Raw genomic sequence first — 14,370 nt, forward strand, 5'->3', positions numbered from 1 at the left:
GGGAGGGGCTGAGCACCTTGGTTTTATCCTCCTAAAATTTAAGCTGAGTGTGGTATCCAGCACCTGTAACAGCTAGCTATACCTGGGAGGAGAACAGGACAGGAGGACTGCAGCCTGGGCACACTGCAAACCTTGTCTCTAGGACACAGATGTACTGTCTTTTAGATGTACTGGAGACCTAAGGTTTCTAGAGAAAACCAAAACAACCCCAGGTCGTAACTTTAGGTATTCTCTGCTACTGATTTGATACATAGCCCTAAAAATGTACATCCTTGCTATTTTCTGGCTGTAAGACCCCAAATACCTATTTCCCAACTATCACTTTTTGTACATGGAGTACAATACTCTCAAATCTACCAACCCAAGTGTTAATAGCTTGCAGCAGTAATGCTGCCAGAGTCTGTGCATGACAAGTAGGGGAATGTGAAGTGTCCCTGCTGCACTCAGTCCATCCCCCACCCCACCCCAGACTCCGTATTCCTGGTCTGTTACACAATCAGGCACTGTAGTCAATTGGTCAAAGAAAGCTTTGCAAAGCATGGCAGTCAGCTCATTTGTTCCGCACCAAAACTGAATAGGAAAGCGCCACGTAGTTTAGACATAGTAAGGGTGTGTGTGTCTGGTGTATGGTCTATTTTTAGGAGTTATACTCAGAAACTTCCTTTTTGAATATATGTAGGAAAATAAAAGTAATAGGATTACTGTATGACTTATTTCATTCTTAAAATAGCTCTGTCCAACATGAACAGACTCATGTCTCCCCAGGAGCCTGTAGTCATCTGAACTCTTACTGATATTAGAGGCTCATCTTCTACATTCATACACTATCTCCAAAGGGGTCCTGAAAGACTACATGGTTATTTTCAACACATATACCCCACTCTGAAACGGGGTTGTGCTTTATAGCACAGGCCAGCCTTGAGTGCAAAACAATGCTCCTGCCTCTGCCTCCCAAAGATGCACCACCAAGCCAGCTAACAAGTACACTTTGAAACTGATACTTCTCCAAAGAAGTGAAAAGAGAAGTCAGGTGATGATAGTGGACGCCTTTAATCCCAGCACTTGGAGGTGGGGGTGGGGGTGGGGGGCAGAAACAGGTGGATCTGTGTTTGAGTCCAGCTTAGACTACAAAGAGAATTCCAGGATAGCTGGGGCTACACAGAGAAACCCTGCCTTGAGGGGAAGAAAAAAAAAGTAAAAAAAAATAAATGATAAAGCACCCAGAGACCATGGGATGTTAATCTAAGTGGAATGGCTCTATGACAACTCTCAGGATAAAGAGCCATCAGTTCTGCCACTGTCACCCAGCAGCCGACAACAGCTTTCCCTAGACACTATCAACAACTTCAAATGCCTCAATTAGTATACAAGGCCCAGCATTTATGTATTGATGTCAGGAGCACAATGGGGCTATGGAGATGGCTCAGTGTTAACCTAGCACACATGAGACCCTGGGTTCAATACAGACCACCAAAAAGGGGACATTTCTATATTACAGTACATTTATAAACATGACAGTTCCACAGCCAGATCAGATCCTTGAGTTCTCACTGGTATAAATTTAAAAATTTTTTATTTTAGTGTGTGTATGTTGCCTACCAGTCTATTTGTGTACCATTTGCATGTTGCATGTTTGGTGCCCCCAGAGGCCAGAAGAGGGTGTCTGATCACCTGGAACTAGAGTTACAAATGGTTGTGAGCTGCCATGAAGATGCTAGGAATTAAACCTGGGTCCTCTGGAAGTCCAACTCTCCAGCCCCAGGAACAGGCTCTCTTTCTGAGCCTGGAGCTCCACATTTTAGCTAGGTTGGCTGACTAGAGAGCTACTGAGATCTGTCTTTGGGGACTATGGGAACAGAAGTGTTCTTCAAAAATATTGGGGGGAGGACCGGGGGACAAGTTCCTGAGGGAAGAGGGGGGCATCCTACTTATCAGAACTCTTCTTAGCCTTCCTTAATCTGGCCTCTAGAGAGAAACCTAGAACACACATCTTCAACTAGCAAGACTGCTCTTATTTTATACCAGAAGTGCTGTAATATCACAGAAAATATACTATTACCTAAAAACTAGGCTAAATGAAACAGACCACATTATTCAGCTCTCTAAAATTCCTATTCTTGCCTTCCCTACCTCAAACTGCAATTGGACCCCATGTGTGTGCTAGCTGGGAGAGGGCTCTACCTCTAAGCTGTGCCACCCCCTCAAAGCTCCCACAAAGATCCAGATGCTACCATTGACAATTAGAATAGGAGACTGGGCATACTTTGTCAGCCAGAAGGCAGAGCTCTTGGTGGCTTGTGTTTATGCTGAGAAACTCCAGGGTTTCACTGCTTGCACACTAAGCCTTGGCCTTAGGGGCTCCTCAGAGGTTTAAGGTTATCAGGTTCCAAGGGAGACCCAACCACTTGTAGCCAAGGGTAGCAAACACACCAATAGGAAAACTAGGACACTAGTGACACTGTAAATCCACCCTAACGTTTATACAAGTTAAATCTTAAACAGAAAACCTGAGTAACTTTTGTTTCCTTCATGTGCAATCAAGGCAGAGGGCAAAAAGGATCCAAGCTGCACACTCGTGAGCCGACTTCACAGCACAGGCAAGCCTTACCTTTTCAGGTCAACGGTTGTGACGCTGAACACGACTCCTTTGAGCCAAAGGATCATGAAGAGCCTCTGTGAAAAGGGGCAGTTTCCGATGCTTTCACCATCACTTCCGGCCTGGAGGCAGAGCAAACATTAAAGACAAGGTCAAAACAATGACACGCAAGCAGCAGAGCTGCCGATGAATTCCAATCAGAATATTAGGAGCGGCAAGGAGGGGGCACATGCGGGGTATAGTGATATTGGGCTTTCCTGCGCCTCTCTACTGCAACTTTCCAATGTGGCAGCCAGCAGCAACAGCCGGCTAATGACTGCTTAAAACGAGGATGTACCAGTGTGGTGAAAATTTCATTTTACTTATCTTTAAAAACCACACTTGGCTAAGAGATGTGTGATGGTCTGATGAAGATGCCCCCTGTTGTTCCTGTCATTTGAACACTTGAAAACAGCTTGTGGTGCTATTTGGATAGGATTGGGAGGTGTGGCCTTGGTGGGGGAAGTATGTCACTGGGGGTGGGCTATAAACCATGGTTTATTTATGGTTTGAGATGTGAGCTCTCAGTGGCTGTTCCAACAGCCAAGCCTGGTGCCCACTGTCACATTTCCCCACTGTGGTGGTGATAACTCCTATTCCTCTAGAGCCCTTAAGGGCTTATTTACTGGTCCTTCTAAGAGTTGCCATGGTCATGGTTTTTACCACAGCAATAGAAAATTAACTAAAGGCTGCTATGCTGAGAAGCGCATCATACCCAAGGACACGTACACTGAGTAGCCCTGGCTGCCCTGGAACTTGCTCTGTTGACCAAGCTGGCCTCCAATTAAGTCCTTGGTGTAGATAGGTTCCATCAGACTGCCTTGTTTGTCCAAGTGTTGAGATTAAAGGTATGCACCACCACTGCCTGGAAACAGCATTTTTTATAAGGTAACATGAAACAAGGAAATGTATAGATGTCTGTCTTCAAAGAGTTAATAAATTGCCAATCACCATAATCAAAGGTGGTAGAGTCTGGCAGTGGTGGCACACACCTTTAATCCCAGCACTTGGGAGGCAGAGGCAGGCGGATTTCTGAGTTTGAGGCCAGCCTGGTCTACAGTGAATTCCAGGACAGCCGGGGCTACACAGAGAAACCTTGTCTGAAAAAAAAAAAAAAAAAAAAAANNAAAAAAAAAAAAAAAAAAAAAAAACCTACACCCATGTTATTTCATGGAGCAAGAAAATAACCAGACACTTGTATAAGCGTTTTTGAAATCCTGTTTAAATGAAGCAGTTTACTGCCCTGAGCACAATGATGGACGAGGAGCCTTAGATGGGGAGACAGGTGTGGTGTCACACACCTGCAATCCCGGCACTTGAGAGGCAGAGGCAGGAGGATCAAGAGTTCAAAGTCGTCTTTTACTACAGAGCAGGTTGGAGGCCACCCTGAGCCATCCCACCCTGTCTTAGGAGAAAGCTTCAGCTCATCTTCATTCTGATCACTTCAGCCAGTCCTCCACAGAGGTGGCCATTCACAAAGGCAGCCAAGAGCGCTGCTTTCTCAGCCTGCTTCATCTGCATCTTTGGGGGTTTGGTCTTACCACAGCAAAAAGGGAAACATGAAATATGGAAGTCCCCTGCTTGTTTACACACACACGCACACACACACACACACGCACACACACACACACACACACACACACACACACACACACACGGCAAACACAGCCATATGAGTGTCTATGAGCAGAAGGCGATTTGCATTACCACTCCCTGTGCAACATTTGGGTAGAAAAAGCATTTAAAACAGTAATATGTTTTAAATAAATTGAGTCTACAAAAACATACTTTGTTTCTTTTCTCTCCCTCCACAGACAAAGCCTGTCACTTCCTAAAACAAACTATAATAATTGGTGAGACACATCTGGGGCTGGGGGTGGGGGGGGCACTATTTTCCGAAAATAACCCTGGAACGTTCATAAGTGCATCAGTAAAACACCACAGCAGTGAAAGTCGCTGAATCTGTAACTAACACTAGGTAGTAGCTGAGGGGATAGCTCAGTGTTCCAGGGCTCACAAGGCCCTGGGCTCCACCCCTGTCACCAAAGCTTTCTGAAATAAATAATGGCAGTCAATAACAAAGGACACCCAAAGAAAGAGGGACCCAGACACCACTATAATCAGAGAACACAGGACAGTCATAAATGAACTTTAATTAATAAAAACTATTTTAATAATAACATAACATATTCAGAATTTATGGCCAGAAGGAATCACTAAGTCCTAATTCTGAAAGCTGTGTAAAACTTGACTTTCTGAAGCAAGTCCGCGTCTTCAGCTCTATACAATGCAAGGAAGGGGCTGGAGATGCTCTGTGGTTAATTTAAGAGCATTAGCTGCTCTTCAGAGGACCCTGGCGCAGTTCCCAGAATGCACAACTGTCTGTACCTCCAGTTTCTGGGGATCTGAAGGAGGCCCCCTATAGCCTCCATGAGCACCAAACACAAACACACATGCAGGCAAACACTCGTACACCTACAAAGTTTGAAATTTAAAAACTGTACGCTTTTATTTTAAAAACCAAAGAATGCACCAGCATATGGCTCAGCAGGTAAAGAGCTGGTCACAGGCTGAAGACCAAGGCTTGGTCCCCCAAACCCACACAATGGTGAAAGAAACCTACTCCACAAACCTGCCCACTGTGTGCTGTGAGACAAGTGCTCAACACACACACACACACACACACATACACAAATAATACTAATAAATAAATAGTAAAATAAAATAATCCAAGGAAAGAAAACATGCAAAAAGAGTTTGGTCTCATAACCCCAAGACTCCAATTTCAAGAGAACCCAGAGGTGGGGGCAGGAAGCCTAACTTGATTCTAGACAGAGATCCAGAGGAAAGGGCTATAACTGGCAAACTGGGTGGAAGGTCAGGTGGCGTTTGCCTCTGTCTGTCGGGTCACAGCACTAACTCTCCCCACTATGGCAGTCAGTGAGGCCCCGTGGGCTCCTGGACTTCCGCCTTCTCTGCCTCCAGGGCTGGACTTCTGTCCCTGCTCCCACCCTCTCCCATACTCCCTGCCAGGATTAAACAGAAGAGTCAAACAGACCCAGGCTGTTAGAATGTTAGAAAGAGACGCCATGCAATGCCAAGAACTCTATCAACCCGAGTCTTTAAAAGGCAACCAAAGCGAGATGAAAGAAAATTACCTGACAAAACATCTAGGAGCTGAGATAAAAACGCTTTGACACACAGGTATCAGTACCTTGCAACAAATGAAAACCCAGCGAGCCTCAGCAAAGCAGCATAAACAGACGCCACAAAGAACCGCCAGCTACTCTAAAACCCAAAGTTATAGTGACCAAAAAAGAGGCTCAGCAGATGGACTCTGCTGTCATTTTTGTATTAGTATCTCACCAACCTTACAGGGTTGGTCCCCATGGCCCAAATGGAAGGCATGACGGACATTTACAAGGGGGGGGGGCAAAATGGGGGCTCATAGGAATTTTATGTCACTGTGGGTATGCCACTGACAAGATTATGGGACCTCAATAACTTCCTCTTCTCTTCTGCTTCACAGCCATTTGTTCTGCCATGTGCTACCAGCCACTGCCATCCAGATCCCATACCAAAGCTGTGCTCCTCAACACCATAAACCAAACCGAAACTTTTCAGAAGTTAGTTACCTTGGGTATTTTGTTATAGTAACAGGAAGCTGACCAATACAGCCTCAAAAGTCAACTGGAAAGCAGAGAGGGAAGAACCCATAAACTAAAAGAGTAAAACCATCCCATCTGAACAAAGGAGAAAACGCAAGCTTCAAACTGAAAAGAGAAAGCCAGGCGTAGTGGTGCATACCTTAAATTCCAGCACTCAGGAGGCAGAGGCAAGAGGATCTCTGTGAGTTCAAGGCCAGCCTGTTCTACACAATAAGTCCCAAGACTATATATTACTAAGATCCTGTCTCAAAACAACAACAACAAAACCCCTCAAAACAGAATGTATCAGCAGCTTTTTGATAGGATATGCCTGTTTTCCTAACACTCAGTAGACTGTGGCAGGAGGATCACCAGTTCAGGACTGGCCAAGGGAAAATAACAGCCTTATTCAGAGGTAGGGCAGGTCTTAGCACTCAGTTTCATTCTGAAGGGTATTTTCTGTCTACCGAGCCGCCTGAAGTGGCTCTCACTCACTCACTTTTGAGGCCCTCCTCCTCCCGGCCTGTTGTAATTCTGCAATTGCTCGATGCTGGCATTTAATGAGAAACCGCTGGATTAGCTCCGATGTTGCAGAATAGGGTCAGTGGCAAACACCATGAATATTTTAATGTTTTACTAAGTCAAGGTTAAGGAACTGCTCACTTAGAAAACCTAGTTTAATCAGTCTTTAGACTAGTCCGATTTAAAAATAATTAAATGAGGGCTTTAATAACTTTATCTCTGCTTCCCAGGACTAAGGGTGATAGGTGATAATGACCAGGGGAAGACAGTAAGAAGGTGGGACCTGAAGACAACAATCACCTACCTACTTACCACTGAATTCTTTACCTCCACGGATTTTTTTTTTTTTTTTGGTTTTTCGAGACAGGGTTTCTCTGTATAACCCTGGCTGTCCTGGAACTCACTTTGTAGACCAGGCTGGCCTCGAACTCAGAAATCCGCCTGCCTCTGCCTCCCAAGTGCTGGGATTAAAGGCGTGCGCCACCACACCCGGCTCTCCATGGATTTTCTAGAGCACATACAGAGCAATGTATTACCAAAAGAATGGCTTACATGTTTTAATACTCCTTACCTTTAGTGTAGATTTTCTTGATCTAAATTAATGCCTTGTGGGTGTGGAAGTCCACACCTGTGGTCCCAGAATGCAGGAGGCAGAGGCAAGAGGACTGAGCTTCATACTAGCAGATGACACAGTAAATTTGAGGCCAGCACTTCTTGAACCTTCAGAGCAGTGGTTTCTCAAACCTTCCTAATGCTGTGACCTTTTAATACAGTTCTTCATGTTGTGGTGAACCCAACCATAAAATTATTTTGTTGCTCTTGCATTAACTGTAATTTTGCTACTGTTGTGAATCAAGATGTAAATATCCCTTATATGGTGTGTCTGATGCATTACCCCAAAAGGGTTGCAAGTTGAGAACCACCTCTATAGAACAAAACTCCATGTAAAAACTACAACTAATGAGAAAGGGAGGGAGGGAAGTAAGAAGGGAGGGAGGGAGGGCGGTAAGGAAGAAGAGCACTCAAATGACTTGCTTTGATTTATATTTATTTACAAGTCACAGTCCGGCAGTGGTGGCGCACGCCTTTAATCCCAGCACTAGGGAGGCAGAGGCAGGCAGATTTCTGAGTTCGAGGCCAGCCTGGTCTACAGAGTGAGTTCTAGGACAGCCAGGAATACACAGAGAAACCCTGTCTCGAAAAACCAAAACCAAAACCAAGTCAGTCACAAAGTGACCCCATACACGTCCAGGACCGGCTGGGTCAGGGCACCCACAGTGCCCAGCACATGCTAGGAGTATACTGAATGTTTGAGTTTAAAAATACTTCATATATGAAGCATGCACTATGCTGAGGCCTTAGTTAGGTGGTAAAGCACTTGCCTAGCATGCATGTCATCCTAGGCAAACCTAGTGAGAGACTAGGAGCTAGACAGACTCCCTGGTGGGAGACACACGGGGAGGGGCCGTGACTAGGTAAAAAAGGTAGTGAGTCTCCAAGATGGCTGGCTTCTTCCTCAGCCTCCTCTGACACAAACAAAAGCCTTGTCTCCCACAAGCAGGCCCCCTGCTGGTGGACTGGCTCAACAACCTCAAGGCCTTATCTGGACAGGTCACACAACTGTTGTGAATCAATCAGCCATCTTGTCTTCAAACTGACCAACCCCCCTGACTTCACTATTCTTTGCCCCCTCCTCTCTCACCTCTCTCTCTCTCTCTCTCTCTCTCTCTCTCTCTCTCTCTCTCTCTCTCTCCTCTTGCTCTCTTGCTCCCCTTCTCTCCCCATTCTCCCCCCACCCCTGTCCACGTGCTTATTGCCGGCCTCTACTTCTCTATTCCTTCTCTCTGCCTTTCTCTGTCTCTCCTACCCCCTTAACTCCCCTCCTCATGCCCTGAGTAAACTCTATTCTATACTCTATTCTATACTATGCCGCCATGTGGCTGATCCCCCACACCTCACCGCACCCCCATAGAACATATTCTTATACCTCTTTATCTTTTTAACATCATTATTTCAAGACTAGCACTGCAAAAGATTAAAAATAAAAGGAACACACACACAGTGGTTGGTGGTGGACACCTTTAATCTTCGAAGCCAGACTCCCTACATATTGAGTTCCAGGGCTATACAGAAAAACCATGTCGAAAGGAAAAGACAAGACAGACAGACAGACAGACAAGCCTAACAAGCCCTTCAGTTCAGGCACTCAGTCACTCGAGTCTCCAGAGTTCCTTGTCTTTCACAGAACAGGGAGGAAAGACTCCAAGAACTTTCCACATTAAAGCCTTCTGACTGGCAGTATCGCCTTGCGCTTTGGTTTTGGTTTTGATCCTCACCCCTGCTCCTATCCATTTATTTTTATTTATGTCTTGTGTATCTATGCTAGCTTGTCTGTGTGTCCACAGTGTGCATGTAGGAGCCTGAGGAACTGTTTAAGGCGTTTGTAGTCCAAGCCTGATGATCTGAGTTCAATCCCCAAGGCCCGTACAAAGGTAAACGGAGCAAAGTCTACTTCAAAAAGTTGTCTTCTGACCTACAAACACACATGCATGTGTGCACACATACACACCATGACCACAGACATACAATACATTAATAAACTATTCCATGGGTACAGAAAACTGAGTACAGCAATTGGAGGGAAGCTAAAATAATCTTTACTTAGGATACCAAAAATCTCGAGCCATGGCCAGCCTGTACCGTATCACAGTACTATAATTTGATAAATAAGGTCATGATATGGCATGGAGGAATCACGTTGTTCCCTGTTCCCAAGTTCTGTCTTTGTAAATGAAACAGCCAAGGACAAGACTGCAGACTTGTTCCAGGACAGCCAGCTGCATAATAGAGAGAGACCCTGACTCAAAAGAACAACAAAAGGTTGCAGACTTCAGGTGTGTCTCATTCTTTGCTCCTGAAGCCTATGGCGCTGAGAGAGAAGCTGACCCCTTCTGAAGTCATAGTACAACCAATCGGGGCTAGATGCAACTCCAGGCCGGCACGCAGAGCATTTACCCCTGAAGATGAACTCTGCTCTGCAAAGCAAGCTCTTGGAATTGATCCAGTTCATACTGGATCTGCTCACTCAGCGGCGACGCCAGCCAGCTAGGAGCCCTCACCTAGACAGTCTCAGGAAACCCCACCATTCCCACAGTCAAGTGACCCTGCCCTCGGTGGGCTGTCACCCGCTTGTACAAAGGACTGTATGAGAAACCAATAGTTAACGCACAAAATAACAGGAGGCTCCAAAGTAAGGGGCGGAGAGACTGCTGCTTATTGTACGCCTTTTGTTACTTTTCAGTATGTATAATTTGTGTGTGACTAACATACTAGATAAATATACAATAGTTAGCAGATGGACATGAACCTTTCACAGCAAACCAAAACCTCTCTACTCAAAATACATGAGAATGAAGTAGGAATCCAGAATGACTGTGGAAAAGCTCTGGAGACAGGCGATCTGTCTGAGATGTCTGTGCAAGCAGCAGTCTCAGATACCTGGGAACAAGGTCTTCAATGAAATAGATTTAAATGCAAATTACCAGATCCCTGCTCCAGGTCTGCTTCAGGGCACCTGCTCCAAAGTTAACTCTCCTTTGGACCCTGTTCTTTCAAGGCCAGTAACTGACAGCCAGTTGGTAAATAACAGCGTGTTCCCCTAACTCCCTTGTAAAATGCTTCTTGTTGGCCCAGATGATGCATGCCTTTCATCCCAGCTCCCAGGGAAGCAAAGGCAGGAGGAGCTCTCAGTCCCCACAGGGTCTACTTAGTCCAGGCTAGACAAGGCTACATAGTGAACGCTTTTAGAGAGGGAAGGAGATAGACAGATATCCTATCTCAAACTAGAGCATGCTCAAAATTAACTAATCCAAGCCAGTTTATAGTCTCATAGACAACCAGACATTGAACTGCCTGAACAGTTGGACATGGTGGTACATGCCTTTTTCCAAGGGGATGGGGAAAGGATGCCATAAGCCACCTCAGCCCCAGTGTTTTGTGTTTGGGTGTAATGAGGTCACATGGCTCTTCCTCTTACTGGCAGTTCTTATGAAAATGGTACACTTGACAATGTCTAGCTTTAGTCTAAATCACTGGGAATTGAGGAAATTCAGGCTGCACAAAATGCTTTTCCATATTACTCCTTAATTTAAAAGAAGTCCAGCGCCTACTATACTCCCTATCTGAATACCCTTATCCCCAGTCACTACTATGGTCACCTGCAATCGAGCTTAGTGTGGTAATTAAAACGGGCTACTGTCCTCATCAGCATGGCTACCCACGGTTACGCCTCATCTTCACTGAGACAAAGTCTCAGGCATCTATTTCCTTGGTAAATGACTAAATTCTGATTCAGCTACCAAATGTGGCTAACTGTTCTATTTTTAAAGAAAAGGCTCCAGCCACACACACACAAGTGTTTGTAAAGCTGAGCCTCCTCCCTTAGCCTCCCTGCTGAGATCCCAAGGAGCCCCAGCAATACAACACCGCACCCCTTCCATCCTGGGCTGTGCAGTCCACAACTAATATCGGATTCTTCCTGTGGGACTTCATCACTTCAAACATTGTACTGCTCGTTAGCTTTCTATTGATTATTTAACAAGTGACACCTATGGGTTGCAAAAAGTGCGCTGGAGGCCATTAACACAGAAAAACTTACTACTTCTTCCCGACATATTTTAATTAAACATTTCAATTAAGGAGCTGGGGTGTGTTTCAGTTGGAGACTTCGTGCCTAGTCCTCAGCACAGCAAACACAGGACACAGCGTCACACACATGTTAACTCCAGACTTGGATGGTGAGATCAGAAGGGTCAGAAACTCAAGGTCACACTCAGCTACACTGAGCCGTCAAAGCCAGCCTGGGTAACTTAGATTCAGATATAAGATATGTTAATTCTCTCTCTCTCTCAATTTTTCATTTATTGGGTGTGATGTTCTAGCAGATCCAATAGTATCCTGAGGTTGAAATCAATACCAGAAGTCAGAGCAAAGAGACTCAGAAGGAAACAGCTGGGACCTGATGTGCCACACACACGGGGACATTTTATCAATGTGTTTCCTTACCTGTTGAAGCCACACTGAACACAGAGTTTCTGTTATTCATGATCACATATTCATGATCACAAGTAGCTAAACCATTTTACACACACACACACATACACATACATATAGTTTAGACTGGCTGGAGGGGTGGGGGTTAGCTCAGTGGGTTTAGTTCAGCATTACCACTAAGAACAGGATGAGTGACAAGGAACAAGAAAAGGAACACTCTTTGAATAGAGCAGTGCAGCCAGGGTGCTGTCCACCTACAGTTAGCTCTTTCCCACGGCTGCCATCTAGACTGCTCTAAGCTGTGAGTGAGCTGGTAGCATTTGCCCCCCAAGGTCTGAGGCCAGAACACCTGACAGAACACCCTGTGCCTGAAAGGCAGCTCCACTACCCCAGCAGTCTCCAACCGCTCCAGCAGGCGCAAGACTAACAAGGGGGAACGAACAGGCCTGATCTCCCGAATCTTTCAGTTTGTAGAAGTAACAGATAATATCAATATAAAACCACTAAGTGCTTAAGGGCAGCCAAATACTCAGAGAAAAGACAGGGACCTGCTTCAGAGGCAATGCCCACAGACATCTCCTAGATCAAGGAAAATGAAGTTGCTAAGTAGGCTCAGTGAGCGCAAGACTAAGCCACAAGACATCTGAAACCACATTAAAGGGCAGATTTTTATGCTCAAAGAAGAAACAATTCATTGGTTTGTTTGACAAATGTTTATCAAGAGCTTTCTTTTTTTGGTTTTTCTTTCCTTTTTTTTTTTTAAGATTTATTTATTATATATACAGTGTTCTGCCTGCATGCGTGCCTGCAGACCAGAAGGTGGCACCAGATCCCAGTACAGATGGTTGTGAGTCACCACGTGGTTGCTGGGAATTGAACTCAGAACCTCTGGAAGAGCAGACAGTGCTCTTAACCTCTGAGCCATCTCTCCAGCCCCCTTTTTTGGTTTTTCAAGACAGGGTTTCTCTGTGTAGACCTGGCTATCCTGGAACTCCTCTATAGACCAGGCTGTCCTCAAACTCACAGAGATCTGCCTGCCTCTGCCTCTGCCTCCAGAGCGCTGAGACTGTACAGTCTCTCACAAGGAATGCCTGGTTTGAAGCATACTGATCTTTCTACTTCACCACCTGTGTGAAACTAGAGACAATCTCTCGGTTCTCAGTCTTCTTCTCTGTAAAATGGGGAAGAACATGCACTTTGTGTTATAGGTATGTAACCAGTGAATAGATGAAAATCTCTAAACGTGGAACATGATCAGTAAGAACACACTGAGACGCAGAGAGCATACGTATTCTATGCTCTCTATGGAGAGGCTCATCCGAGTAAGAGGGAACAGCCTGAGATCAGAACACAGGACGATAGGTCACCACGGAAGAATGGAATGACGGGAACGGACAGGGGCACTGAGGCCAAAGCCCATTTAAGGCAATAAGAATCTACCACTGAAAATCTGGCCACAGGAATGATGGCCAGGATGGGCAGGATGGGCAGGGCTGTCAGAGGCAATGAAGAGAAACAAAGTGTGGTCAGACGTAACTGGAAAAGCACAACCCTATGTCTGTCATGATTATGACTGGGGTGAAGGGAAGTAACAAAGAGCTGGAGGGACTTTGGAACCTTTGAGGAGAGCCACCTGGGTGGAGAAAAGCCTCAAGGTGGGAGAGGGTGGGAGAGAGAGACAGAGAGACAGAGAGAGAGAGAGCGCTCTCCAGTCTGCTGCAGGGTAGGTAGTGACCAGCCCCAGATATCTATTTTCCTGAAGAATCTACACCTAAAACCACCCCCAGCCTCAGCAGCACTTAGGAGAGAGGTAAGTGGGAAATGGAAGGGTTTTTTGTTTTTCTTTTTTCTTTTTCACAGTAAGAAAACACATCAAATGTTTATAAATGCTGCACAAATGCTAAAAAATAACAAAACTTGAATCTTAAAATACTGAATGCAAAATAGCTAATCAAAAGCTACTGAAGGGAATTAGCCTAGCTGAGAATACCCAGTACTCCAGTTTCCTCCTGGAAGGACATGCTGAATAGAAGAGGGGGTTCCATCTGTACTAGATCAAACCTGAACTGTCTCATCTGTGGTCAGACACTCCATCTCAGCAGAGCAGGACAAGGAAAACTACAGCTCTGCTTACTTACAGTCCAAAGTCTGGTGTTTCTCCACAAGAAATTATAGCCACCCTCCCCCACCCCCACCCCCCCAGAACCTCTCTCTTCCTTCCAAATTCTCCAATAAAGACACTGTAAGGTGGGCATGGTGACACACAGCTGTAAGCCCAGCGGCACTGGGGAGGTGAGACAGGAGCGTCAGGAATTCACCATCATGCTCAGCTGTAGGGTAAGCTCTAGACCAGCAACACTACAAGAGACCCCGTCTTGGAGACGGTAAAGGACACAACTGTGTTCTCTGTGCTCAGAGGCTGAAGCAGCAGAACTGCAGCCAGCTCCAAGCCAGCCTGGGCTACGGGTGAGACCATGTGCCCAGCAAACAGCCAGCCTGGGCTACGGGTGAGAC

The 14,370-nt window shown here is 45.6% G+C and overlaps 1 protein-coding gene across 1 annotated transcript in view; it reads right to left on the reverse strand.

The window, feature by feature from the left end:
- The window catches only part of Clic4 (chloride intracellular channel 4), a 60,740-nt gene that overhangs the window by 25,892 nt on the left and 20,478 nt on the right, over nt 1–14,370 (reverse strand). Inside the window, exon 2 of the mRNA XM_021159436.2 lies at nt 2,609–2,718. Within this exon, the coding sequence (XP_021015095.1) occupies nt 2,609–2,718 (110 nt within the window). The remainder of the gene's footprint in view (nt 1–2,608; nt 2,719–14,370) is intronic.

The sequence above is a fragment of the Mus caroli genome, chromosome 4 (assembly GCF_900094665.2).
Source record: "Mus caroli chromosome 4, CAROLI_EIJ_v1.1, whole genome shotgun sequence".
Taxonomy (NCBI): Eukaryota; Metazoa; Chordata; class Mammalia; order Rodentia; family Muridae; genus Mus; species Mus caroli.